This window comes from Grosmannia clavigera (assembly GCF_000143105.1).
Source record: "Grosmannia clavigera kw1407 unplaced genomic scaffold GCSC_144, whole genome shotgun sequence".
Lineage (NCBI taxonomy): Eukaryota > Fungi > Ascomycota > Sordariomycetes > Ophiostomatales > Ophiostomataceae > Leptographium > Leptographium clavigerum.
In genome coordinates, this window is record NW_014040797.1 from 904043 (window position 1) to 929190 (window position 25148).

At 60.4% G+C, this 25148-nt stretch overlaps 9 protein-coding genes across 9 annotated transcripts; 2 read left to right on the forward strand and 7 right to left on the reverse strand.

Annotated features, from left to right (window-relative positions):
* Nucleotides 1-310: 310 nt before the first annotated feature.
* On the forward strand, nt 311-2576 carry CMQ_3105 (RNA-binding protein; the record flags this gene model as incomplete). Its single annotated transcript, XM_014317183.1, has 5 exons — nt 311-466; nt 535-592; nt 807-1123; nt 1183-1515; nt 1590-2576. The coding sequence occupies 5 exons, from the start codon at nt 311-313 to the stop codon at nt 2574-2576; spliced, it is 1851 nt and encodes a 616-aa protein (XP_014172658.1).
* Nucleotides 2577-3845: 1269 nt separating this feature from the next.
* CMQ_3040 (uncharacterized protein) lies at nt 3846-6701 on the reverse strand (the record flags this gene model as incomplete). Its single annotated transcript, XM_014317118.1, has 1 exon — nt 3846-6701. The coding sequence occupies one exon, from the start codon at nt 6699-6701 to the stop codon at nt 3846-3848; it is 2856 nt and encodes a 951-aa protein (XP_014172593.1).
* Nucleotides 6702-7253: 552 nt separating this feature from the next.
* Nucleotides 7254-8853, reverse strand: CMQ_3033 (chromatin assembly factor 1 subunit; the record flags this gene model as incomplete). The annotated part of the gene is made up of 5 exons (XM_014317111.1): nt 7254-7434; nt 7517-8557; nt 8607-8658; nt 8712-8765; nt 8820-8853. 5 exons carry the CDS (start codon nt 8851-8853, stop codon nt 7254-7256), a joined length of 1362 nt encoding a protein of 453 aa, XP_014172586.1.
* Nucleotides 8854-9176: 323 nt separating this feature from the next.
* CMQ_2696 (exonuclease) lies at nt 9177-13568 on the reverse strand (the record flags this gene model as incomplete). The annotated part of the gene is made up of 1 exon (XM_014316774.1): nt 9177-13568. One exon carries the CDS (start codon nt 13566-13568, stop codon nt 9177-9179), a length of 4392 nt encoding a protein of 1463 aa, XP_014172249.1.
* A 503-nt stretch (nt 13569-14071) lies between these two features.
* Nucleotides 14072-14968, reverse strand: CMQ_2812 (microsomal signal peptidase subunit; the record flags this gene model as incomplete). Its single annotated transcript, XM_014316890.1, has 3 exons — nt 14072-14381; nt 14466-14750; nt 14826-14968. The coding sequence occupies 3 exons, from the start codon at nt 14966-14968 to the stop codon at nt 14072-14074; spliced, it is 738 nt and encodes a 245-aa protein (XP_014172365.1).
* A 331-nt stretch (nt 14969-15299) lies between these two features.
* Nucleotides 15300-18381, reverse strand: CMQ_2622 (uncharacterized protein; the record flags this gene model as incomplete). Its single annotated transcript, XM_014316700.1, has 3 exons — nt 15300-17393; nt 17454-18185; nt 18286-18381. 3 exons carry the CDS (start codon nt 18379-18381, stop codon nt 15300-15302), a joined length of 2922 nt encoding a protein of 973 aa, XP_014172175.1.
* Nucleotides 18382-18834: 453 nt separating this feature from the next.
* Nucleotides 18835-19868, reverse strand: CMQ_2586 (nuclear pore complex protein; the record flags this gene model as incomplete). The annotated part of the gene is made up of 2 exons (XM_014316664.1): nt 18835-19483; nt 19597-19868. The coding sequence occupies 2 exons, from the start codon at nt 19866-19868 to the stop codon at nt 18835-18837; spliced, it is 921 nt and encodes a 306-aa protein (XP_014172139.1).
* Nucleotides 19869-20389: 521 nt separating this feature from the next.
* CMQ_2601 (AMP-dependent synthetase/ligase) lies at nt 20390-22366 on the forward strand (the record flags this gene model as incomplete). Its single annotated transcript, XM_014316679.1, has 3 exons — nt 20390-20807; nt 20974-22211; nt 22274-22366. The coding sequence occupies 3 exons, from the start codon at nt 20390-20392 to the stop codon at nt 22364-22366; spliced, it is 1749 nt and encodes a 582-aa protein (XP_014172154.1).
* A 393-nt stretch (nt 22367-22759) lies between these two features.
* Nucleotides 22760-25147, reverse strand: CMQ_2790 (DNA replication licensing factor mcm5; the record flags this gene model as incomplete). Its single annotated transcript, XM_014316868.1, has 4 exons — nt 22760-23285; nt 23348-24765; nt 24826-24952; nt 25014-25147. 4 exons carry the CDS (start codon nt 25145-25147, stop codon nt 22760-22762), a joined length of 2205 nt encoding a protein of 734 aa, XP_014172343.1.
* Between the last annotated feature and the right edge of the window lies 1 nt (nt 25148).

Consider the following 25148-nt stretch of genomic DNA (forward strand, 5'->3'; position numbering starts at 1 on the left):
ACGTGCCCGCCCGTCCTGCCTTTTGCCCTTTTCCATCTCTGCTTCACCTCTCCTTTCTCTCCTACACAATATCCACTTGTTTGCCTCTTCTCCCCTATACCCGTCCATCCACTCTCGTCCTGCCGTCCTGGCCACCTATCTCCTCCTGCCTTTTCTTCCTCTAGTGCTCAAACGTGTTTTCTCATCGTTCCCAAGCCACGACCGGACCTGCTGACACGACCTTGCGGCCTGCTAGACTGCTCTTGCATCCTTGATACCCTCTTCCCCAACGACACAACAGTACCGGCTGCAATCTGGTCCATTCGACGCCATGGCAACGACGCAACAATCGCCGCTATCTATTGACCGCTACGTCGTCATTCACGTGGCTACAACCTGTGACGAGCATGGTGTGTACGTGACGAAGGATTCGGCCGAGGTCATCGAAATTGGCTGGATCCTGCTGGACGCGAAGAACCTCGAAGAAGTAGGAGCCCGCCACGTTCCCGTTTACCGCTCGAGACAGCCCGCTGACCTGTCTTCTCCGATCTCTAGCTGTACAGAGAGAGCGTGTTGGTCAAGCCGATCAACACACCCATAACCCCACTTTGCAGTAAGTCCTGTTCGGCAGTCTGTCCGAAGAAGAAGGATGATACCCCGGAGCTTGTGCTCGTGGGCTGTCCAATGGGATGGGAAGGCGAAGAAAGGCCGCAAGCCCGTCCGGGGGGTTGTCTGTCCAGGCACCGAGCTCCGCCGGAGCTCCTGCTGCTGCTACCCACATTTTCTCTCCTGCATTGTGGCTCCAGTTCTAACTGTCAAACCTGCAGCGAGCCTGACCACCCTCACCTGGGAGCACGTCCGTAATGCGGGCACGTTCCGTGATGCCATCAACCGCTTCGATGCCTTTGCGTCGGAACACCTCACTTCGCAGAGCCTGGACTTTGTCTTTGTCACCCTCGATGCCTGGGACCTTCGTGTCCAGCTGCCCCGGGAGGCCCGCGACAAGGCCGTGGTGCTGCCGCCATACCTGCAGCACTCGCGGACATTCGACCTGCGACAGGAATACCAGAGATGGCAGCAACACCACCCAGAGTCGTTGCCGTTCGGACCGTCGTCGCTGAGCAACATCTGTGCCGCCCTGGAGGTCGAGGCGGTCCAGTCGAGAGGCCCCCCATCAAGCACAACCTGCCGTTCCACCTGCAGGCGCTGGCGCCGGCGTCTCCACGCCGCGCCATGGAGGAGGCCGTCACGCTTGCCCGTGTCCTCCGCGGACTCATCCGCAAGTCGCAGCCGGCCCATGAGCACCCCGACGTGCTCGCCCGTCCCATGGATGCTAGAGCCGACGTGCGGGCGTTTTTGTCGGAGCGCAGCAAGGTCCTGCACATGTCTGGCCTCCCACACGACACCACGCAGTCGGAGCTTGAGAGCTGGTTTACACAGTTTGGCGGCCGTCCCATCGCCTTCTGGACGCTGCGCACGCCCGAGCAGCACAAGCCGACCGGGACCGGCTTTGCGGTGTTCTCGTCGCACGAGGAGGTGGGTTGCTTTCTGTGTTTCCGCGTTCTCGGTTTTCGTGCATTTGCAAGCTTTATCTGACTCGTGTGATCTAGGCGGCCGAGAGCCTGTGCATGAACGGACGTGCCCTGAACGAGAAGGCCATTGAGGTGTCTCCGTCGTCAAGCCGGGTGTTGGACCGGGCTGCCGAAATCCTGACGCCTTTCCCGCCAAGCAAGAACCGGCCGCGCCCGGGTGACTGGACATGCCCTTCGTGTGGCTTCTCAAACTTCCAGCGCCGTACTGCCTGCTTCCGGTGTTCCTTCCCCGCTGTCAGCGCCGGACCGACTGGAGACATGGGTGGTGGTGGTGGCTACGGCTACGGCTACGGACCCCCGGCCATGCTGCCTCCTCAGCAGCACGTCGGCCACCACAACCACGGTCACGGTCACGGCCACGGCCACATGGGAGGCGGCGGCCATGGCGGCGGCCGCATGGGTGGCAGCGGCGTAGTACCTTTCCGGGCGGGCGACTGGAAGTGCGGCAACGAGGTCTGTGGCTACCACAACTTCGCCAAGAACGTGTGCTGCCTGCGCTGTGGTGCAAGCCGTGCCAGCGCGGCTATCGTGGCAGACTCCGGCTACGCCTCTTCGATGGACACGTCAGCCTCCTACAACATGGGCCAGGCTTCGATGGGCGGCACGCCGGGTCCGGGGGCCTTTGGCGGCGGTGGCGGTCCGTTTGGCTCGGCTGCCGGGGCTGGCGGCTACGGTCAGCAGTTTGGCGGTCCTCCGAGCACGTACGCTCTGCCGTCGGGTCTGGGAGGCAGCGCCGCAGCGCCGTATCCGCCGCTCAACACGCACTTCGGCCCCGTGTCGGGTGCGCACTCGGCTGGCCCGTTTGACAGCCGGGCTGCCGAGGCGGCTTTCCAGTCGGCGACGAACGGCCCTGCATCTGCCGGCCCGTCCAACAACTTTTATTCGCAGGGGGAGAATGATCCGTTCGCCTTCCTCTCGTCGGGCATCGGCAGTCTCTCGGTGGGCACAGCCGGCGAGGCTCGTCAGAACGGGTCAGGGGCACCGCCCAGCAAGTCGCCCGCTTAGGCCGGATGTGGGATCACTGTCGCGCTGATGGTCGGCTCGCAATCACAAGGGGGTTCCTCGACAACCTTGCACTATGAAATCTAGTTTTCTTGCCCTCTCTCTCGGACACGGAAGACTGGCAGCCGATTCTACCTCCCCAATATCTAGTTCTGATGACTTCGCATTTTCTACCTTTGTTTGATTTCCTCTTTTTCTTTTTCTGGAACATAGAGCATTTGAATGTTGAACCTTGGCAATCTGTTCTGGGACGACCTTGCGGCCCCTTTTTCACCCAAGGGTGTGTGGTTTACTTTCGGCTGGCTTGGGCAAAGGACTGGCGGACGGTATAATCGAGCGTGGGTGATTTTACAGGAAGGCATAAAAAGGAAGGGCAGCGATCTGCGATGGGTGGTGTCGGAGACTTTTTTTCCCTTTTTTCTCTTTTTCCAATTTCCAATTTTCCTTTTCCCTTTTTCGTCTCTGTTTCTCTGTTTCTCTGTTTATTTTTTTCACATCAATCGTCCCAATGTTTTTTTTTGTATTTGTTCTTGTGCTTGTGAGTTTGCTTGCATGCTTTCCTGGTTCTTCTTTGTCGCTTTCCATTTGCTTATATTTGCTTTCTTGCCAGTTTGTCGGCGACACCACCTGTGCCCCGTTGTTGTGCCCCGGCATGCTTTTGCAACGACAACGTTGTGTCATGGAGCAAGACGGAAGATTTTGCAGGGCGGGAAGTTTAAAAAAGAATGGGATCAAAAAGGGATGGGCAAAAACTCGGGCTGGCTGGGGAGGGGGAGCGAGGCGTGAGGATTTATATTTATCGTTGTGCTCATATCTTTTTCCACAGCACTGGCAGATTTGGCAGTTCGTGACAGTTCTGGGCAGCTATGTAAATTTGGCACAAGGGGAAGGAGGGAGGGAAGCACGAAGGTGGAAACTGGGTTGGCAAGGATGTGGGAGCTCGGGTGGTTCAGATCTTTTACTATCGTTCATCGTATCTTGTGCTTTGTCGTTTTTCTATATACTTTGCTAGGTCTCTCGGGAGGGGTGGCGGAGAGGAGGATGGCAAGTCCTCTTGTTCCCTTACATGACCTGAATATATCTTATATTCTTCAGCAAGTTCTGCACAGCGGCGGTCAATGTGCTTTCTGATTGCGGATGAGCAGGATAGAGCCAAGAGAGATGCACTGAAATCAGATGAGGTCAGACCTCTACTACTTTACAAAAGGCAGGAGCAATCAGTCTGCTGACAAAACGGCCTCCGTGTCTCCTTCCCATCCGCACATTGACCCTCTAGATCTCACCAAAATCCAGAGCAAAAACCTCAGCCTTCATCCGCGCGTCCAGGATCTCGCGCAGGCGGTCCACGTCGGCGGCCACGGCTGCGGCGATGGCGGGAGGGGCAATCGCGGCGGCAGCCTCTGCGGCAGCCAGCTCATCCAGCAGCTCGAGCACGTCTTCGTCGCCGCCGTAGTGCCGGACCTGCACAACATCGGGATGGGTGGCATTGTCGCTCTGGGCGGCGGCGTCGTCCTCCTCGTCGTTCACTGCTGGCTGAGTCGACAGCTCCTGTTCCACCATAGCCGGGCTCTCGTCGGCGTTGTTCTGGATGGCACCGTTCCCGGTCTCGCCTTCATCTTCTCCTTCGTTCTCGCTCCCATCTTCCGCGTTCACGCTGTCCTCTGCAGCTAGCATCGTCTCCAGCGCCTGCTCCCACCACTCGAGCTCTTCTTCCACATACGGCTCGTCAGCCTGGGCGACGAGCTCGGCATCGGCGGCGGCCTGCTGCTGCAGGGCGGTCTCGACACAGGCAGCCATGAGGCGGCGGTGGTGCAGAGAAAAGGACCGGGATGACGCGCCGCTCGGGACACGCAGCGAGCCCTGGGCACCACTTGGCGGATAGGCTCGACGACGACGGCCGTGGCGACGACGACGGCGGAAGTGGATGCCTCCAGACTCGTCAGGGCTGTCGAGTTCATGGTCTTGGTTGTCCAGGACAAACATGTCGCTTTCGTTGTCGCTGTCGCTCTCGACTTCACTCTCACTGTCGTCCATATACTTCATTCGAAGCTCGCCGTTGTCGCCGTTGTCGTCGGGCACTGCAATCGCAGTCTCTTCCTTGTCCTCCTCGCTGTCGCTGTCAGCGACCCCCACTGCGTTGATGTCAGAAGCGACAGAAGCCGCGTCTTCCGGCCGTGGAGCCTCGTCGCCTTCGTCGTCCTCATTTCTGCCCTGTACTGCATCGTGCTGCCATGCCTGTGATTTGAGTCGCTCCTGCTGACACACCCACCAGATGTCCAGCTTCTGGCGGGACGAGAGCTCACCCCAGCGCGCCTTGAGCACCTGCCATGGCTGCCACTCGCCCTTGATGCAGGGAACATTACCGCCAAGACGACGCAAGCGTTCCTGCGCGCTTCTGAGATCATGATGGCAACGGTCCACTGTCACCACCAGCACATCGTCCGCTTCCTTGGTCTTGACCGGCTTTTCCGTGTATTCCTTGTCCTCAACGGCGGGGGTTCCTTGATCCTCGTCCGACATGTAGATCTCATCGAGCGTCGGTGCCAGGTTTGTGCCAGTCTCAAAGTCACGGCTGCCCCAGATGGTCAGGAAAGGCAGATGGGAGCGCAGGTCGAGGCCACGCCGCGCTGCTTCGAGCGGGATAAGCTCATCGGGCCGCAGCAGGTGCTGTGTGCCCAGGCCCCAGCCCTCGAGGTGTCCAACGCCCATCTCCCAGAGGGGGACGGAATGGATGGTAGCCATGAGGGCGGCAAAGGGCGAAATGTCTGCGTGAGGGAAGTCGGTACGGTTGTCGCCGATATTGACAAGGGTCAGGCCGTGGGAGGCACTGTACTCTGCGGCGATGGCGTCGCTGCTGTCGACCAAGCTGTCGTCGTGCTCGTCGAAAGCCTCGACGACCATCAGCTCGGGCAGGACGGGCGGAAGGTAGTCGTATCGGACCTTGAGCTCAAGGGCCTCGCGTGGCGTGCCAAAGGCCTTTCCGCGCAGCATCAGCCACAACGAATGGAGACCGCCACGTTGGCCCAGTAGGACCTCAGCGAGGGAGCGCGAGAAGGGCGCGGCCGTGGTGATGCCGCCGCCACCACCGCCACCCAGAGCCCGTCCCGGCACGGCATACAGCGGCTCGTGCAGGTGCATGGCCAGCTTCGTGCAGAAGATCTGGACGGCCAGCAGGTCGTTGTCGGTGAACAGGCGCCGGACCAGGGCGTGACGGCCGCGGTTCGTGGCCACGTCCATGAGCAGCCATACCTTCTTGAGGGCGACAGAGGCGCCAGGCTGCGGCAGGCGCTGGCCAGAACGGGCGAGGCAGGCGATGATGTCGCGGACCTTGCGTTCCCGGCTGAGCAGCATGGAGAGGTGGCGGAGGGAGGGCTCTCCCTTGCCGTGGTACAGATTCCACGGGAAGACGGCGGTCGACTCGGGCGCAAAGAGACGGCCCAGACGGGCATTGTTGGACGACAAGTCAGCGTCGACGGTAGCCTTGAAGACCCGACTGACGCTGTAGAGCATGAAGACGTCGGCCGGTTGCAGATAGGAGCACACGTGAAAGACGAGGTCGGGACACGAGACCACGGAGCTGAGCAGATCGAAGAGGGTGGTCGATGAGGCGGTGGTGGATGACGTTGCCAAGCAAGGGCTGAAAGGAAGCATCTTCTGCCTCTTCACGGTGTGGGCAAACGGGCTAGTCTTGTTGGATCTTTCGGATGGAACGACGCCAGCCACAGTGACCTGCTTGAAGTATTTTGTCCACAGCCAGAAGGTGCCTGGCGGACAGGCCGTCAGGGGCGGCTGGCGATGTCGGCCAACGTGACCATGACCAGTACTGCTGCCACCTGTGATACTCTGAACGAGAACGGCAACAGAGGCAGCATCGATGGCGATGCCGACAGCATCGACGACGCTGGCGGAACGGGCACTGCGAGCGGCGAGGGCAGCGTCAAGGGCCGGGATAGACGCCTGCTGCTGAGTGGCCTCGGCGAGGCGGACGGCGCGGTCGTAGAGCGAGGAGAGCGAGTCCGGATTGGCATCGATGTCGGGTGGCGGGAGATGTTGGAGCGCGTCAACAGCATCGTCGAGATACGACGGCCGTGACCGCTTGAGGCCGGAGGTATCGGCAGGCAGCATCATGGCTAGTGAGTGAAGCTGATGAGAGTAGAAGATGAGAGTAGAAGATGAGAAAAGACGATAGGAAGAAAGAAGAAAAGGGAGACAAAAAGGCCGGATGACCTGGACTTGTATTGAATTCTCGAGTACCTTCCACTTTTGTCTGTTGGGTGAGACGGCCTGTTTTTGGGCCTGGAAGAAGGGCCGTTTGGTCAATAGACTGGACCGGCCTCAATAGGACAATAGCAACCGGCTAACGCGTCAAGACTGACAGACGCGTCAGGCCGCAGAAACGACCTGGGACGGCAGTGACGCACCGATTGCAACTGCCTGTCACGGGACCTTGGGGACTGTCAAGCGTCCTCCGGTTCACTCTCTCTTCAGGCTCTCTTTCTATTATCCGCATGTCCATAATAAGAGATACATTCCTTTTAACGCCTGCTCCTCCCCGGGCCTTGCTGGAGATGAGCGAGGCAGACCGAGACGACGCCGTAGACTTACAGAATGAAGGCAGGAAAGAAAGAAGTAACAGGAAACAGAAGTGGAAAAGGCAAGCTCAAACAGGTCGCTCTGTCACTACCGGTCCATCTCGTCCACGGGCAGGTCGGCGTCGTCGCGGCCGACGATGGAATCGGCCACCTTCCAGATCTGCAGCAGGTTGTCCTCGGCGGCGCTGCACACGAGCCAGGAGTCGGCGGGGTTCGGGTTCCAGCTGAAGTCGGCCAGATGGTTTGTGTGGCCGCCATGCATGAAGAGGCTGTGATAGGAATTAGTGACGGAGACGGCAAAAAACGAAAAAACGAAAAAAATAGTACAGCACAACGCTACCACAAACGTACAGTTCCGGAGGTCCGTCCTCCTGGTCGTCGGGCAGCTGCTCCTCGCCAACGCGGCTGAGGTCCCAGAAGATGATGCGGCGGTCATAGCTGCCGCTGCCGAGGATGGCCGGTTCGTGAGGATGCCAGGCCAGGGAGGTGACGGCGTCGCTGTGGCCCTCGAGGGTGTGGACCTTTTCGCGGACGTTGCGGAGGTCCCAGAGGCCGATGGTCTTGTCGGCCGACGCGGTCGCAACGATGTACTCGCTGGCCGGGTTGAAGGCGAGGGCATTGACGGCATCGCTGTGGCCGTCACGGGCGACGAGAGCGGCACGGTCATTGGCCGGCTGGCGAACATCGACGATCTGGAGCGTGAGGTCGTCGGAGACGCTGCCGAGGAAGCTGCGCGAGACAGGATGATACTGGACGTCGTTGACGATCTGGCTGTGGTGGGTAAGACGACGAGCCGGCTGCTTGACGACGCGGCTGCCGCCAGCAGAAGCAGCAGCAGCAGCGGCCGCATGGAGGTCCCAGAGACAGACGGTGGCGTCCTCGCTGCCCGAGGCCAGACAGCCGGGCTCGTGGGGGTTCCAGGCGAGGCCGAAGCCCTCCTGGCGGTGGCCGGCCAGCTCAAACTGCGGGCTCACGACGCCAGCCGGCGTCAGGCTGTGCTTGGTGCGGTCAAAGATGAGGACGCGGCCATCGACGGCAAAGGTCGCGATGATGTCCGGGTTCTGCGGCTGGTAGCGCGCCTTGTTGACCTCCTGCGGGTGGTCGATCTTCTGCACGATGCTGAAGCTGATGGCCGGCGTCGCCGTGTTTCCGTTGCCGGCTGCACCCGCCTTGCCCGTGTAGCCGCCCACATCACCGCGCTCGTCGTCGTAGTCGTGTGCGCTCGGCTCGCCTGCCATTGGGATCGACACCTCGGCAATCTGCACGTAGTTCGGCTGGCCCTCGGACGTGTGCGTGCCCAACAGCAGCCGGTACACCCGGCACTTCTTGTCGGGCAGCTCCTTGACGTCGGGAAACCACTGCGTCGTGAGTGTCGGCCACGGGAGCGCGTTGCTGCTTTGTTAGACAGACCAGAAAACAGACAGCTAGACAAACTACCCACCTCAGGATCATGTCGTAGAGAAACGGACTGTTCTTCTTCCACGTCTTGTATTCTGTTCCAATTCAGCTCGTGCTCAGACGACAGCTACCATCGCGTCACACTCACCCTCGTTGATCAGCCGCTGCTCCTGTTCCGTGTCCTCGTCGTGCTCCATGTCCACTGCCGTCCTGTCAGCCACAGTTGTCTTCGTCTGTCGCTCCCGTCTCGGCTTACCGTCCACGTCGTCGACAACCTGGGGTGGCCCCATCGTGAGAGAAATGCAGCTGCGGCTGGGTCGGTTGGCAGTTGGGGAGATGCTGCACAGGCCGGAGTCGTGTGTGGTCAGTCCGATGACATACAAAATGCAGGACCTGTTTTCACGACGCGAGAGAAAGCGCGCCGTTTAAGTTGGCGGAGAAGGACGGCAGAATGATTACACGCACGATTGCACGTGCCATTACGTGAGCACATATTAACAGTACGACGTATGGAGTTCACAGGCTATTTACCACAACCACTTCGTATGTATATCTGACAATGCCGGGTGCAGAGCAGGACGGCCTATTCTTGTCTTCTTCATAGCATAGATCCTCAAGCAGCCGTCATGCCGACTTTTGCAGTGGTGGGTGCAGCTGTTGCAGCTCCAGCTCCAGCGGCTCCAGCAGTTCCGACTGTAGTGCCAGCTGCAATAGTTTTAGCTGCTGCAGTTCCACTTCCAGTTCCAGTTCCAGTTCCAGCTGCACTTCCACCCCCACCTCCACCCCGTCCACGACCACGACCACGACCACGTCCACCACGCCCTCGTCCTCCTCGTTGACTGTCCAGGTTGGCTGGTGGCGGAACAGCATTGAACGATTGCGCCTGCTGTTTTGGCTGCGCCTGTGCATTTCCACGAGCACCACCACCACCACCGCGTTGAAGTCGGTACACCAAACTGCTGTGCTGCAGCTGCGATCCCGGTCTCGGTCCCGGCTGTCCGCTACTGCCACCACCTCTGGGACCGCCTGCTGCTGCTCCTCGCCACGAGCTTTGCAGTGGTGGTGGTGCTGGCGCGTCGTGCAGCTGCCGCACGCCACCTCCACGGCCGTGTCTATGGCCACCTCGGCCCACCTGCAACGGAATCGCAGCGGCCGCTGCTGTCGCCCGTCGAAACACCTGTCGCTCCGTCAGGTTGAGCACCGAGGCCGCTGGCACGGTCTGGCCGCGAAACGCCGGACACCGGTCGCCCAGTGTCGTGCCGCTCATAAAGGTCGTGTCAAAGACGACGTCCAGCAGCTTCGTCGTGGTCGTGCGCCCGATGCCGACAACGGTGCCGCGTAGCGCAATCGGCACCTTGCCCGAGTCCTGCACGTAGACCACCCGGTCTCCTAGCGTAAATCGCTGGTTGCCGAGGCGCTGCTCTGCGTCTGCCGGCTTCAGCACCGCGTTGCGCGGCACATTGCGCATCAGCTTTGGCTCCATCGCCGCTGACGCCAGCTGTGCCTCGTCTGCCTCTCGTGCCAGCCGTCCGACCACGTCCGAGTCCAGCTGCTCCGCGTCCAACGGCACCCGTTCCAGCTGCCCCGTCTCCTGCTTCTTCAGCCATGCTCCGATCTCCTTGACCCGCTGCGATGCTACCTCTTGGCTCGACCAGATGTCCGTGTCCTTGATGTCTCGGTTGTGTGGCAGGTGCTTCAGCCCAGCAAAAAAGTCCGGAAACGCCATCATGTACCTGGCAATCATCCCGATTGCCGCCGCGCTGAACTCCCATCCTGTCGCCGACTTCCGTGACATCCCCAGCACCTTTTGCTTCTTGCCCTCGAACTTGAGGTTCAGCCCCAGGTTCACCTTCAGCCCGCCCACCGAGAAGACGTAGAACGATGACGTGATCTTGCTGAGCGACAGCGGGTGCAGGTCCAGCGACTTGGCCACCGCAAACGACGGCTGGTACCGGTTCTCCCGCTCGGCCTGAAGCACCACCTGGTGCGCAAACTCGGGCTCTCGCTGCTTCAGCATCGACACACATACGTCCATCTTGTTGCCGTGGTGCTCGGCGATCTCCAATGGCCGTCCGTACGCCAAGTCGCCCACGAAGAACGCATGCGAGCCCACCGGGAACTCATCCTCGATCGCCACCGCCTCCCGCTCAATGAATCGCGCGTCCTCATTCACCACCGAGTCCACCACCGTCTGCGCCGCAAAGTCTGTCTCCATCACCGCCACCTCGCCGTACTCCTTGATCGTCGCCCCTACGTCTGTCTTGACCAGGCCCTTGAGCATGTGCACGTGCACCAGCGACTCCACCGTCCCGATTACGATCCCCAGCCGCCGGCTGTAGTTCTCCTCGATGCTGCGTGCCTTGGATTGCCACCGCTCCATCTCCTTGCCGCCGTGGTGGTGCTGCTCCACTCCACCCTGCTCGTCCAGCGTATAGTCGAACAGCTCGTCCGACACCCGCACCACCTTGGCTTCCTGCAGGAACGGGTACCCGACATGGCAGCGTTGTCCCAGCTTCTGCCGTGCTGCCTCCACCTTTGTCTGTCTCGCCGACTCCGACAGCGTCACCACCATGCTCGCGTTCCGGCTCTCCTGCTGGAACACGTTCACCCCGTGGTACGTCAGCATCGCCCGGTACGGCAGCGTCGCCAGGCTCGGAAATCCCGCCAGCGCTGACGCGTTCAGCAGCGCCCCGCCCGTCAGGTCGTGCAGAAACTCCAGCCCCTCCGTCGCCGGCAGCTCAAACATGTTCATTACGCACCGACAGTGCGGGATGTCCGGGAAGATCCCCGTCAGCGACGACGGGTACATAAAGTCTGTCCCCGGATGGAACGTGAACTCGATCGGCGCCCCAAACTCGTTGCGGCTCTGCTCATCCGCCGACAGCAGCGCGTTCTTCGGCTTCATCGCCGTCAGCAGCCGCCGCTCGTCGATGAACGGGATCTTCACCACCGCCTCCCACTCCATCTTCTTTCCGTTCATGTCCAGCTCAAAGTCGCGTGGGTAAAAGTCCACAATCGGCGAGTCCTCCTCCGTCATCAGGCCCCAGTACACCGTCGGCACAATCTTCTTGCTCCGGTCTGGCAGCACCCCCATCAGCTGCTCAAACGGCTTAAACGGCTGGCCCAGCTTGAAGTTCAGGTCCGCCCCCAGCCCCTTGATCACGTCCGAGATCAGCGGCGAGTAGTGGTAGTGGTAGAACCACGGCCATGATGCGATACCCCGGTAGTAGTAGTACAGCACCCACTGCAGGCCCTGCACGTAGTTCTCACACAGCTTGCGCACCTCCTCGCTCAGCTGTCCGTCCGTCCAGGCGAACTTTTCCCTGTAGTACCCGTCTTTCCACTGCTGGAACTTGAGCATGTACAGCTGGTCCAATGCCGCCTGACTCTCCGCTGCCGTCACGTCCGCCACCTCTGCCGTGTCGTACTTCTTCATCACCCGAAATAGCGCCAGCTGCCCTTCTTCGTCCTCTTCGTCCTCTTCGTCCTCCCCGTTCCCCTTGTCGCCTCCGCCCAGCCGTTCGGCCGGGAACGCCAGCACCAGATGGCGGTTGCCCTCCTCGTCCTCGTTTGTGTTCCAGTCAATTTTCAGACTGTCCGCCACGTCCTGCACAAACTTGCGGTCTTCTGCCTTCAGCTCCGTTCCCAGGTCGAGCGGCTCGCTCGTCGGCTTGCTCACGAACTTGCGCATCTTGGACTTCCAGAGCTCTTTCTGAGATGTCGTCAGCACCAGCTTGTTTTTTTGCGACTGGTTACCGCCATTGCTGTTGCTGCTGTTGTTGCTGCTGCCGCCATTGACTCCGTTACCGATAGCCTTGCCAGCCGCATTCCTGCTCCGGCTGCCCTTGCCGTACTTCTTCTCCACCTTGATCGTGAGGCCTTCGCCCTCCGGTATGTGGCTCATCTTCTTCGCCTGGAACCACTTTTCGCCCTCGATCTCGTGCTCGAAGAACCGGAACTCCTCCTTCGAGAACTCCTCCAGCAGCAGGCCCAGCCGTTTCAGGTTGACCGCACCGCCTTCGTTGATGTAGCCCTCACACTTGGGTAGCACCCGCTTGTAGATCGAAAACATGGTTGCCAGCGCCCCCTCGTTGATGTGCAACCGTGGCAGATTGGGCAAAAAGTCGTTGCCGACGAAAAAGGCCATGAGGATGAAGTCGTCAATGATCCGCTCCATGTTGAACGCGAACGGCATGGTCTTGTCCGTCTTGAGCTCCTGGAATTCCAGCTCCAGGTACTCGCGCACGATGCAGAGGTGCAACAGGTAAAAATTCTGGTGCTCCAGTTCCTTGGACTTGGTCTTGGTCTGCCGCCCAAATGTCACCTCCTCGCGCAGCAGGCAGAAGTGCGGGTCGTGGCTCAGCAGGCCCAGCATGATCAGGTCGGCGTCCAGCCCGTAGAGGCAGTGCCGCATGTTCGCACTGTAGTCCTTTTGCGCTTTCGCGTTCCGGATGTACTCCATGATCTTGTGCTCGCCCTCGCCCGGCACGTCGTGGCCCGACAGTACCACCGTACACTGCTGCCACTCCTTGTCCTCGCTGACCTTTTTGTTGACAAAGTACTGTAGCTGCTTCGACAGCTTCGCCATAAACTCCGTACCCGGCGTGATGCAGTTGCTGTCAAACGGATCGTCCGTCGGCAGCTGCGCCCCCTCGGCAATAGCCTTTTTGCGCGCCACCTCGGCGTCCAGGGCCGTGCGGAAACGCCGCGACCGCTGCTGGTTCATCTTGGCCCGCGGCGCCACACCATCGATCGCCATGAAAAAGAGCTGTTTCGGTTTGATCTTGCCAAACAGGTGTTCTATATAGTTGAATATACGTATGAACATTTCCTCCTCGCCTAAGCGAGTGAAGGCGTCGTCCGAGTCGCTGTGTGTGCAGTTGTGAATGATCCCGTTCATGTCGAGATACAAGCAGTCAAACTCCGGGATCCGGTTCTCTGCAATCAGCTGCGAGATGGCTGGATACCGCTCCGAGAGCCATCTGAAGAATTTCGGCACACCCATTGTTGTGCTGTGGCTCTGACCAGAGAGAAGAGAAGAAAAGATAAAAGAGTCGGCCTCGGCGTCGGACAGCAGTCACGACGACACGTATATGGGCGGAAGGGGAGAGAGGGGCAAGTGAGGACAGGGTTCGCCGTGGGATGAAGTACCAGAACAGTAGCAATGTTGTTCGAGAGGCAAGGGAAATGCGACAGGACAGCAAAAGGCTGCCAGGTTCGCCCGAAATCGCCCCACCCTGGTCGCTTTGCGGCCTGTTGCTGCGCAGTCTAGCGTGGCGAGGCCGGGCCCGGAACAACAATGGACCGCCTATACTCGATCGCAAGACTGGTCAAGCTACTCCGTATTGTGGCCAACTCACGGCATTCTTACAGCACAGTTTGATGACAACGACGTAATGAACAGACATTAAAAGACACTCATTCCTACAATCCACAGCTAGTAGCCTGCTTAGACAGGGACGGCGAGATCTATGTACGAAACCCTAAAACTTGGAAAGCATGCTAGCCTTAAGAGCTGTTTGTGGTAGTCTTCTTCTTGCCCACAATTGCGGGCAGCGCAAACGACTCGCTCTTGCCGCCATCTATCGATGCCCACAGCGGCGACTGGACCGTGCCATGACGGGGTACCCATGCCCAGATACCGTCACTGCTGCTGCTGCTGTCTGCGTCTGATGCCTCCTGGTTCCACGACAGCATGCCGACCCACGGCTGGACGTTGTAGTGCAGGCGCAAGCGAACCTTTTCCGTCTCGGCGATCTTGCCGCTCGGGTGGGTGATCTGGTACTTGGGCTTCTGGTTCTTGAGGTGGATGATGCCGCTGGGGGATGTTAGCAAGTGTGAGACGGGAGAGGCTAGGAGACAGAAGAAGACGAGAGAGAGAGAGAGAGCCGGGGAGACGCACCGGCTCGGGTCGATCGATTTTCCCGCGGCGCTCTTGCGCAGCTTCCGCATGGCCACGGGCCCGATGTTGGCGAGGTAGTCGGAGCTGGGGCTCGTGATGATGCTGTCCCAGATGACGGCCGTGTTGGTGTCGCTGCTGTTAGCGCCCTCCCACTCGGCCGTCACGTAGACAAACACCTCTTTGGTGTTCCACGTGAAGAGCGACGACAGGTCCGCGTCCAGGTGGAAGCGTACCACGGCGTACTCTTCGTTCTTCTTGCTGTAGTAGTGTGGGCGGCCACGAACTCTGCGAAACAAGGACAAAAAGAACATTAGCCACAAGCACACTGCCAGTCACCCTTCTTTGTCTCCCTACACATACACCTGCAGACCCGCCGGCCGCACGGTGGCGCTGGGCGTGCGTGCATGCAGCAGGTCAGTAGCTGCGATGAGGCTGCCGAGGATCGTCACGATGGTGGTGAAGAAGCCAAAGACATTCTGCAGGCGGACAAATGAAGAGTACATTGCGCGGGCGAGCGGTAGTGTTCAGAGAAAGACACAGAGAGACGGCCTGTTGCGTCTCGGATCGTGGCCGCGTCGTCGGGGACTGTCTTCTCGGCTGTTGCGCTTTTGCGGTCTTGATCCTGAAGCGGCCAGATCTACGGACTACAACGTTCTGTATAACAGCTCCAGGCCCACTTTTATACGTCCTTTCTTTTTGGTTCAAAAGCTTACGTAATGACACCGGCCATCCAAGATCAAGTCTCTGTTCAAGAAATGCAAACTCTATCCTTCTCTGCAGTAACACGCTATCGCTATTAAGAGTACAGTAGCACACGCTCAGTCCTCCCCTGCCTCAGGACGCGCTGTTCCCGCCGGCCGTTCCCGTGATGCCGCCTCCGCTCCCGCGCAGGTTGATAGCCCCGATGCGCGACACAATGTTGCTACCCACGGCATCGACGGCACCGCGCGGCGACGTCAGTGACGGGCCTTGCGGCGCGGTCTCCTGGACGCGAAAAAGCTTGATGGCGGTGCCGTTCCAGACGCCGACGGTGCCCCGGGCCACCTGCATCTCGCTACTAAAGATAAAGCTCCAGATCAACGACTCGTACCAGCCCAGCGACAGCGGCGACCATTCAAACGAGTGCACCCGAATCGGTGATGGATCGATGCCCACTAGCTGCACGTCCTGAATCCGCCGCAGCGTCTCGGTCGCCGGCACGTCGACCGCCAGCTCCTCGCGCGGCAGCAGCGCCGTCAGCTGTTGGATCAGCGTCAGCGTTGTGTGCAGTGGCAGCTCTGGCAGCCAGCTGTCGATCCACTGCGCTGTCGGCTCAAAGTATCCCCCACCACAGCCCACGCTACCAATGCTGCCAACGCTCTGGCTATGGCCGTGGCCGTGGCCGTGGCCGTGGCTGAGGCTGTAGCGATGGTGGCCTCTGTGGCCTCCACTCGCGATGACGCCCGTGGACGTGCTCCCGATGCTCAGCGCGCTGTTCTGCCGCGAGAAGCTGGGCGTGCCGACTGGCATCTTGCCGCGGGCCTTCTCCGACATGCCCCGTAGCTGTATCGGCACCGCGTCCTCGACTGAGATCACCGACGATGCACCGCTCGGGTTCTCGCTGAGGCTGGACTGCGATGGCGTTGGTCGTGGCTCATTCTCTTCGTCTTCGTCTTCGTCTTCGTCTTCATCCTCCTCATTGTCGTCGTCGTCGTTGGCGGCACCGGCACCAGCAGTGCGCGTCTCGGAATCGCTGTCGGCTTCTGCGTCGCTGTCGCTCTCATCGCCTCCAATCGCAAACGTCTCGTTCTCTGGCACATTGCTCAGCACCGGCGGCTGGACGTGATGTTGCGGCGTGCTGGGGCTGCGCAGGCTCTCCACTGAACTCCGGATCGAAGCCATCTCCATCGGGTCTTCGGCCGATACGCCCGAGTCCTTGCGGAGCTGCATGCGGCGCTCAATCTCTTCACGGCCGCTTTCCAGCGTGAAGTTGCGCAGCGCCTCGAACCGCCTCTTGTTTTTGACGATTGTGTATACTAGCTGTGGGTTCTCTGCGAGTTCGTTAAAAGGCTGACCTGTTGCAACGGGACACGACGGAATGCGGTACTCACTCTTGTATTGGTGCTCGATGGTGGCGTTGAACGCCTCGAGGAGGGATGAGAGGAGGTCGTGGTTCGTATCGTTGGCGAGAAGGAAGGAAGGAGACGACATGGAGCCGAAGAGCTGCATCAAGCGCGAACATGTCCGCAGGCTGAGACCGGCGATATGTGGGGCGACGTTGTTGATGATGGCCAGGAGGGCGGGATAGATGGCCGTCAGCCTGCTCTGGCTGCTGGTGATGAGGCTGTAGATGGACTGGACGAGAAAGTCGGCGTAGGTGCCGCGGAAGCCCTGGATGCGGATGGCCGGTGGCAGGGTTTCCTGGGCGGCAAAGGGCCTGTTCAGATTGATGCCAAAGTTCTTCTCGACGCTCAGCGTCTGCAGCAGAAAGACGCACATGCGGACGATGCCCTGCTTGCTGCCGTCGTTCCTGGACTCGAGGGCGTAGAAGAGGATGAGGATGACAAAGTCGTGGACCCTCTCGGTGTCGATGAGGAAGGAGCGGAAGCGCCGGTTGCACTGGGTGATTTCCCAAAAGAGCATGATGATCTCAGGCGCGAACCGGACGGACGACTGAGTGCCGGGAATGTAGGAAGCGTTGGCCTGGAGCGGCTGATGGAGGATACGGGTCATGCCATCGACGAGGAACTGAAAGTCGGCGGGACGGTGCAGGCGCCCGAGGAAGTGGCGATAGTAGTTCTTGGGCGCGAAGCCGTCGTGCTCGGGCACAGGGTAGAGGACGAGCACGAGCAGGAGCTGCAGCGTGTAGGTGACGAGGATTTGTTTCTGGTCCTTGAGCACGAGGCTGTTGTAGGGCATGCGCCAGCTGGCGGGATTGTACTTGAGCGTCTGCGAGCGTCAGAAGCGAACGAGCAGTGGCCGACAGCAAACGATGAGACACAGACTCACCGTGTTCAGCAGCGAACAGAGGACCGACAGCACGACCTGCTTGTCCGGACAGGTACAGATGTAGGTGAGGGCGCGAATGCCTTGGCGCGGCAGAGCACCGGGAGGTGAGTACATGCTGGGGCTGGCGAGAGTCAATAGCAGGCGCAAGATCTCGCAGCGGTTGCTCTCAAACTCGCGCGTCGTCGGCATGGCCGCGTTGCAGCCGACGCCACTCTGCCAGATGGCATACGTGACCTTGCCGGGGTCGACGGCGGCCGGCGGCCGGGTCACGGTGAAGTCGGCGAAGAAGAGCAGGTCTGTCAGCGTGTCGATGAGCTCTTCGGCCAGCGGCTTGACGTCTTCAAACGCGGCCTCGTTTTTCGGGCCATCGTCGACGTTGGTCTGGTCAAAGAGCACCTCACGGTCGGCAGCCACACTGCTACTGCCTGACGGCCGGTGCGTCCGTCGTCGTCGGGCCGTCCAGAAGAAGCGCTCCTCCCAGCCGCTCAGCGACGCGCGCTCGTAGATGTACGGCAGCACGCGGGTCAGCACGCGGATGCAGTTGAGCGCATCCCGCTCTGGGGCTACATCTGGGTCGGGAAAGGCGGCGTGGTGGCGCAGACTGAAGAGCCGTGATGTCACCGCCAGCAGTAGCGTCTCCAAGTTCTCCAGGGCCGTGTCGCGCGTCCGTCGAATGTCGGCCGGTGAGAAGAGGCTGAAGATGTCCTCTGGCGATTCGGGCAGGTCCCAGAACTACACCAACAAGAGTCAGCTTTCGACACACTTTCGTGCAGACCCTCATCTCCTCCAAGCTCCCCCCACTCTTCTCCCCCCTCCCCTCTTGTTCGCATACCGATGTCCAGTATGGGTCGTCGGCAGGGATGTTTCGCTCTTCCGACAGCCGGAAGATGCCCTTTTTGAAGACGAGCTTCGAGTCACTAGCACCCATTTTCGTGGCCGATGCGCAGGCGCGAGGACTTGCCAGGGACACAAGACAGATTCCTCTTCCACGCGGTAATCGAGAGATCCGTTCGGGGTCGTCGTCTTGGTGGAGAGTGTGGTCTGGTCGACGGCCGGCAGAAGGCAATTGCAGGCATTCCTGTTGGGGTCCCCCGTTTATCTTCCTGTGGCTTATTCCTCCTTCCTGACACCGCCTTTGGCGGATGCTACGTCACGAGCACGGGCCATTCAGTGGCTGCTAGCGGGCACAGCCACTGAAGACGCTAAAAAGAGAGCACTAAATACAAATTATGTACTCCGTATTCTGAGCTGTTCGATATATGTACTCGGACTTGATTCGTCTATCCTACACAGCCCGTCTGCTATTTCGCAATGAAAGAAGTGCATACGCCTTGTTCGCCTTGTTCGCCTGTTCGCCCGTTCGCCTGCCCACTCGCTGTAATTAGTAGATCCGGGCCGCACTGCCGGAGCCTCGCCGGCCCTTCTCGTATAGCCACTTGTTGTTGAGTCCCATGCTGAGGCGCTTTCCCGAGCTGGGGCTGGGCGTTCCCGGGAAGACAGAGAGGGTTGATTCGGAGAACAACGACGGCGACGGGGCGCTCGCAGGGCCAGCTCCAGACGAGACCGCGCCAGGCGACCCAAACGACCCAAACGACGACCTCCGTCCCTTGGGAAAGGGGCTGGCAGCAGTCGAGAAGGACGAGCTGGTGCCTGAGACGGCGCGGGTCTTGTTGAAGAGCGGGCTGCTGGAGATAGGCGAGCTCGTGTAGCTGGCGTAGCTGCTGCGCGACCCGGTGGCCATATTGCTGGCGGCGGTGAGGCCGCTGGCGGCGGCGGCTGGCGAGCTCGACATGGACGGCGTGCGGGCGTAGCGCGGCGGCGTGGTGAAGGCAGCAACGCCTCCGGGGGTGACCGAGGCCGACATGCGGACAGGCACCAGGCCGAGCAGCTTGCGCTGGCCGGGCGTCAGCGGGATATCGGCCATGGTGTCGGGCTGGCGGAAAAGAGGCATGATGGCCCGGGCGATGTTGAGGACGAGGGCGAGCTGGACGAGGAGCCAGAGCGTGGGCGCGTATCGAACAGGAACCAAACTGTGTGCACTGGTCGGTGAGTAGGAGAAGAAGAGGACGAAAGGAGAAGAAAGGAAGAGAGAAGAACGGAAGAGGAGAAAACAAGAGGAAGAACGCCCTAAAGTAAAACCTACAATCGACAGATCTGCTGGTAGACAGTCCCGTTGGCCGTCCGGGCAACGTACACGACACCCAGGGCCAGGCCGTTGTAGATGGCCGTCTTAAGGTTGGACTCGGTAAACACGTTGGCCGAGCGCCGCCGCGTGATCTCGTCCATGCGAGGATGCCGCCAGTTGCCCGGGCTGTCTGCGGCGGTCGCCCTCCTTGCCGACGACGCTCGGCCCCTAGCAGCAGCCAGGCCGGCAAGCGTCTGTCGCGGCGGCGTGTGCATGGATCTGGACGCCATGGCGAGGCGGCACGGAGCTCGAGCAGCTTCTCGGGACTCACAGGGGCTCGGGCCGGGTGGCTGGCAAGAAGCTGCGCGTGAGAGGCGGATAGACGAGCAATCGGAAGCTTCGCTGTCGGCTGATGGTCGCTGTTCGCTGCCGTCGACACGGGTTGGCCGTCGTCGCTGTCGCTCTCCTCGATTGTTGACTGTTCGTGCCTGTTTTGTTATGAATTTCTCTCGCCAGCGCTGGCCGGTGATTGGCCGACAGCTGGCCGCACCAGTCAGGCCCCACCCTAGCGGCCGCCAGCTGGAAAGAGCGCTGACGTGAGACTTTCCTTGCCTTCTCTCCCGCATCCCGCAACCGCACGACGTCGGATCCACCCAGCGTCGGAACGCCCGCCTCGACAGCACGGTGCCGGCACTGCACAGATTTCTCTTGTCGGCTTCTTGGCCGATCTGTCTGTCTTCTGTCTTCTTGGCTTGCTGTCTTTCTGTCAGCTCGACGTTTCCCTTCAAAGCCACCAGGATCCACATTACCCATGGGCTTCGATAACCTCATGTGGCACCTCGACGAGGGTGTCACCGACCTGTTCGGCCAGTGGAATGTCTACTCGAGCGTGCTGGCGACGCTGCTGATCGGCATCGTCAGCGTCTTTCTGTACGTGCGCCGCGATCCCGACACCCACCCGCTGCTGCTAGCGCGCCAGGCCCAGGGCTCGCCGGTGCGCCAGGAAGGCGAGTCGCCCGTGTACCGGTCGCGCAGCTCGCCGCACTCGGTCCCGCTCCAGTCGGGCCTGGACGTGCGTGATCCGGGCGTGTCCAAGTGGGCGCGCGGCCGTGACGGCGACCTGCGGGACATCTGGCGACAGGCCATTGCGGGTGGGAGCACCAACAAGAACAGCCGTGGACGTGTTCTGGCCGTCTACGGCACCGAGACCGTGCAAGAGACTAGTCTAGGTACGTGTCTGTAGCCGTTTGATGGAAATGTCCATAAGCCCAATGGCTTCGTTGTGGATGGTTCACCCTCATCTCTCCTCATCCCCTCATCCCCTCATCCTTCCTCATCCCCTTCTCATCCCTACAACTCATACCTCCAACTTATCCTCCTACTGACACCCCTCAGACGACATGACCCGACAGATTAGCCTCATCGGCCAGCACATGCTCGACCAGGGCGGCAACCGCGTGGCCATCTACCTACCCAACTCGGTCGAGCTCCTGGCTGGCCTCTTCGCCTGCAGCTTCTACAACATGACTGCCATCCTGCTGCCCTTTGACCAGACCGACGAAGCGCTCGTTTCCATGCTGCGCCGCTCGGCTGCCGACACCGTCATCACCGCTCCCGGCTGCTTCCCCTTTGCCAACGTGGCCAAGAGCTACCCGGCCCTGCGCCAGCTGATCTGGGTCGTCGACGAGGGCAGCAAGCACCTGGACTGGAACGAGGTGCCCGAGGGCGTTGGCGGCCGCGTCAACGTGTCCACCTGGCAGGACGTCGTCGGCGATGCCGCCCCTTCCGCCGGCCTCAGCCTGCCGCCTTTGGAGGAACAGTCAGCAGCACGTGACATTTCTATTTTCTGGGAGCATGAGAAAGACAGCATGACGACCACGACGACCACGACGACCAAGACCACCACCCTCCCCTCGGACATGGTCCGCTTCACGAGTGCAAACCTCTGTGCTGCCGTGGCCGCCCAGCTGTCGGCCCTTCCCGGCACGCAGCGCTTGGGCCCGTCGGATCTGCTGCTTGTCGCCGACTCGCTGACGCACACCCACACGCTCGTCCTGGTCCTGGCTGCCCTGCATGCCGGCGCGTCTGTGGCGCTCAGCAGCTCGGCCCCGGCTGCTCTGGACCTGACGGCCGCCACGCGCGGCATCGCGCCCACCGTCGTCGTCGCTGGTCCGGCCGCCCTGCTGCGCACACACGCCGACACCGTCGCCCGCCTCGCTGCCGTCCCGCTTGCCTCGCTTCTGCTCCGTTGGGAAACTCGCTCGCTCTCCGATGGTGGCGTCTTTTCCGAAGTCGTTTCGCTCGCTAGCCGCCTCCTCGATCGCGCTCGTCCTGCCATTGGGACTGCTCCCGGCAAGCTTCGCCTCGTCTACACGGCCGAGCGCGCTGCTGCCGGCACCCCCCCTCTCTCGTCTACTGTGCTCTCTGACCTCCGAGTCTTCACTGGGGCTCGCGTTCTCTACGGTCTCGCCGCTGCCAAGGTCGCCGGCGTCGCCGCCCAAACCGCCTTCTACGATTACCGCGTCGTCGCCGGCGGGCCCTACGCTCCCTTCGGACCCCCCCTCACCAGCACCGAGTACCTCCTCAAAGACACCGACACCTGCAAAGTCGCCAACCACAAGCTCCAGGGCGAGGTGAGTGCTCCCCAGAACAGACACCGGATATGTTTAGTTATGGTATGTGCTGACTAATCCAGATCGTTATCCGCGGCCCCTCGGTGGCTAACAACGAGGCTGGACTCGGCGTCATCGGCGTCATCCGGGACGACAACACCCTGGCCTACGCTTAGACCGTCTGCTGGCATGAAAGATATATGTGCGCATATGCGTACCAATGTTGTGCTTCATAGGTAATGTTTGGCGGAACTGCCGCAGTGGTCGTTACTAGCCAGGATGAGTCAGCAGTCTATGTTTTTATAAGCCAGCCAGACATCATTGGATAGCTGTCGTGTCCGACTCTTCTGAAAACAGTCATTGTCTCGTTACAATCCAGACGCTCTCGATTTCCTTTTCACCATCCAAATATCCGCTTGTTTGCCTGATATTGTTTCTATTCATAGTGCTTCCCGTCCCTCTTCGTCCCATGTTCATAACGTAGTCGCGAAATCGTCTCAAAATCTTGCATCGTGACCAAAGAATACGCAGAATGCATAGCCTATCCTTCTCTCCCCCTCTTTCCCCTCTCATGCTCCATTCCGATACACCTGGGCACCTCCGTTCCGGAAGATGATGGTGTCTCGTCGCTGCAGCAACATCAGCGCCCTATTCAGCGCCTGCTCGCTGAATCCTCGCACCTCCACCATTTCTCGCCGAAGCGTCGCCAGGCTCGTGCTCCAACCGATCGGCAGCCGTCGCTTCAGCTCCGACTCCACGCGCGCCGCCTCCTGGTACAGCTCGCGCGCCGCGCCGCCACCGGCACCCGCTCCCGCGCCTGCGCCCATCTGGCTACCCTGGTTGACCGCATCCATGGTCGAGCAGAGGAACAGCCGGATAGCTTCGTCCACGTGCTGCTCCATCGCCACCGGTGACAGCGTCAGCTTGGCCAGCGCCTCTGTGATCCGCACAATAGCCTCTAGCTGCCGCACCGTGATCGGAATGCTCGACCGCGCGTTGGCCTCCAGCTCGGCCGCGTGCACCTGCCGTCGGATCGACACAAAATGCGACGACAACTTCTCTGCTGCCTCCGCGCTCAGCCGGGGGGCACAACGTCTGTGCTGTTAGCCACCGGTTCGAAATCATTGGCAATCAGAAACATCAAAGGGGATACTCACGTCTTGCAGTAGTTGATGTACCGCTTGAGCTTCTCCACCGGAATCTCCGACTCTACCTGATCCTCCACGCCGCGTCCACCCATGTGGATGCCCATGACGTGCCTCGCCATCCGCTCGTCCTTGCCGCGCTCGTGCTCGTCCTTGACGATGAAGATCATGTCAAACCGCGACAGGATCGTCGTCTGGAAGTCAATGTTCTCGCCTGGCGTCTTCATGTCGTCGTACCGCCCAAAGATCGGGTTCGCTGCCGCCAGCACTGATGTCCGCGCGTTGAGGATCGTCGTGATACCCGCCTTGGCAATCGAGATCGTCTGCTGCTCCATCGCCTCGTGGATCGCCACCCGGTCCTCGTCCCGCATCTTGTCAAACTCGTCAATGCACACCACCCCGCCGTCGGCCAAGACCATCGCGCCGCCCTCCAGGTAGAACTCCCGCGTCGAGTGCTCCCGCTGCACCGACGCCGTCAGACCCGCCGCCGACGATCCCTTGCCCGACGTGTAGATCGCAATGGGCGCAACTCGCTCCACGAACTTGAGCAGCTGCGACTTGGCCGTTCCCGGGTCACCCAGCAGCAGCACGTTGATGTCGCCACGCAGCTTCATTCCGTCGGGCAGGATCTTCTTCGACCCACCCATCAGCAGGCATAGGATCGCCTTCTTGATGTCTCGGTTGCCGTAGATCGATGGTGCGATGCAGTCCGTCATGATGTTGTACAAGTCTGGCCGCCGGCTCAGCTCCAGGAACTCCTGCTCCTCCTCCTCCGTGTACATCGCCTGGCCCTTTGCCGTCTGGTCCAGGTCCGTCTGGATCCCCACCGCCCGCAGATATGGTGTCCGGATCGCCACTGCGCCGCCTGCTGATCCGCTGCCTCCACTCCGTGACGAGTTCTTGCTCTGGTAGATCGAGAAGATGCCCGTCACCGTGCACCGCGACCCCGGCACCACTCGATTCGTCAGGTACCGGTCCGCCGAGATCAGCACGTGCCGCGGCAGCTCGCCCACCGGCACCTGCTCTGGCGCCTCCTGCAGCTTGATCACCTGCTGGTCCACAAACCCACACTTTTCATGCAGCACATAGTATGGGTCCATCGGACACTTCTCGCCTTCGCCCTGCGTTGGTTGCCGACCGCACTGCCGCGGCAGCGTCACGCTCGTGAACCCTCCTGTCACTGGAAGTCTCTGCTCAAACCCGCAGCCGCGGCATTGTACTACCAGGTCTGTCGCTTTCGACGCCATCACGGACGCCCCGATCACAATCCCCGGCACCCGCACCAACCGCGAGATCGTCAGCGAATCCAAGTTGCGGATTGCCACCTCCTCTGCACTTGAGTGCAGCAAAAGTTGGTGCTCTGGCAGGTCTACCGTTTTCTGGTGTGGGAACACGATCCGGTGGGTGCATCGCTTGAGGGCATTCTCAAACTATCAGACGCATTGTCAGCGTTTCTGTCTTTCTCCTCTGCCCGAACGCAGCCAACATACCAAGGGAATAATTTCGGCCGGTTCGGTAACCAGTCGGTGCGCCAACTCCTCGTTGTACTTGATCAAGTCACCAATGTCAATGTCGCAGTAGTATTTCTTCAGCAGGGCATTCTCCTTCAATTGTTCTCTGCAGGAAGGCCCAGTCAGCAACCATATTCGCCCTATCTTGTTATCTCACATGACCGTACCTGTAAACGAAGTCATTGTCGAGCCGGAACTTGAGGATGAAATCCTCCAGATCCTTCCGGGTCTTTACTCGAGTCTCCTCCCCTGTCTCGTTGTAGTCGTAGACATGGGTAGAATAGACCGACTGACGATCCATC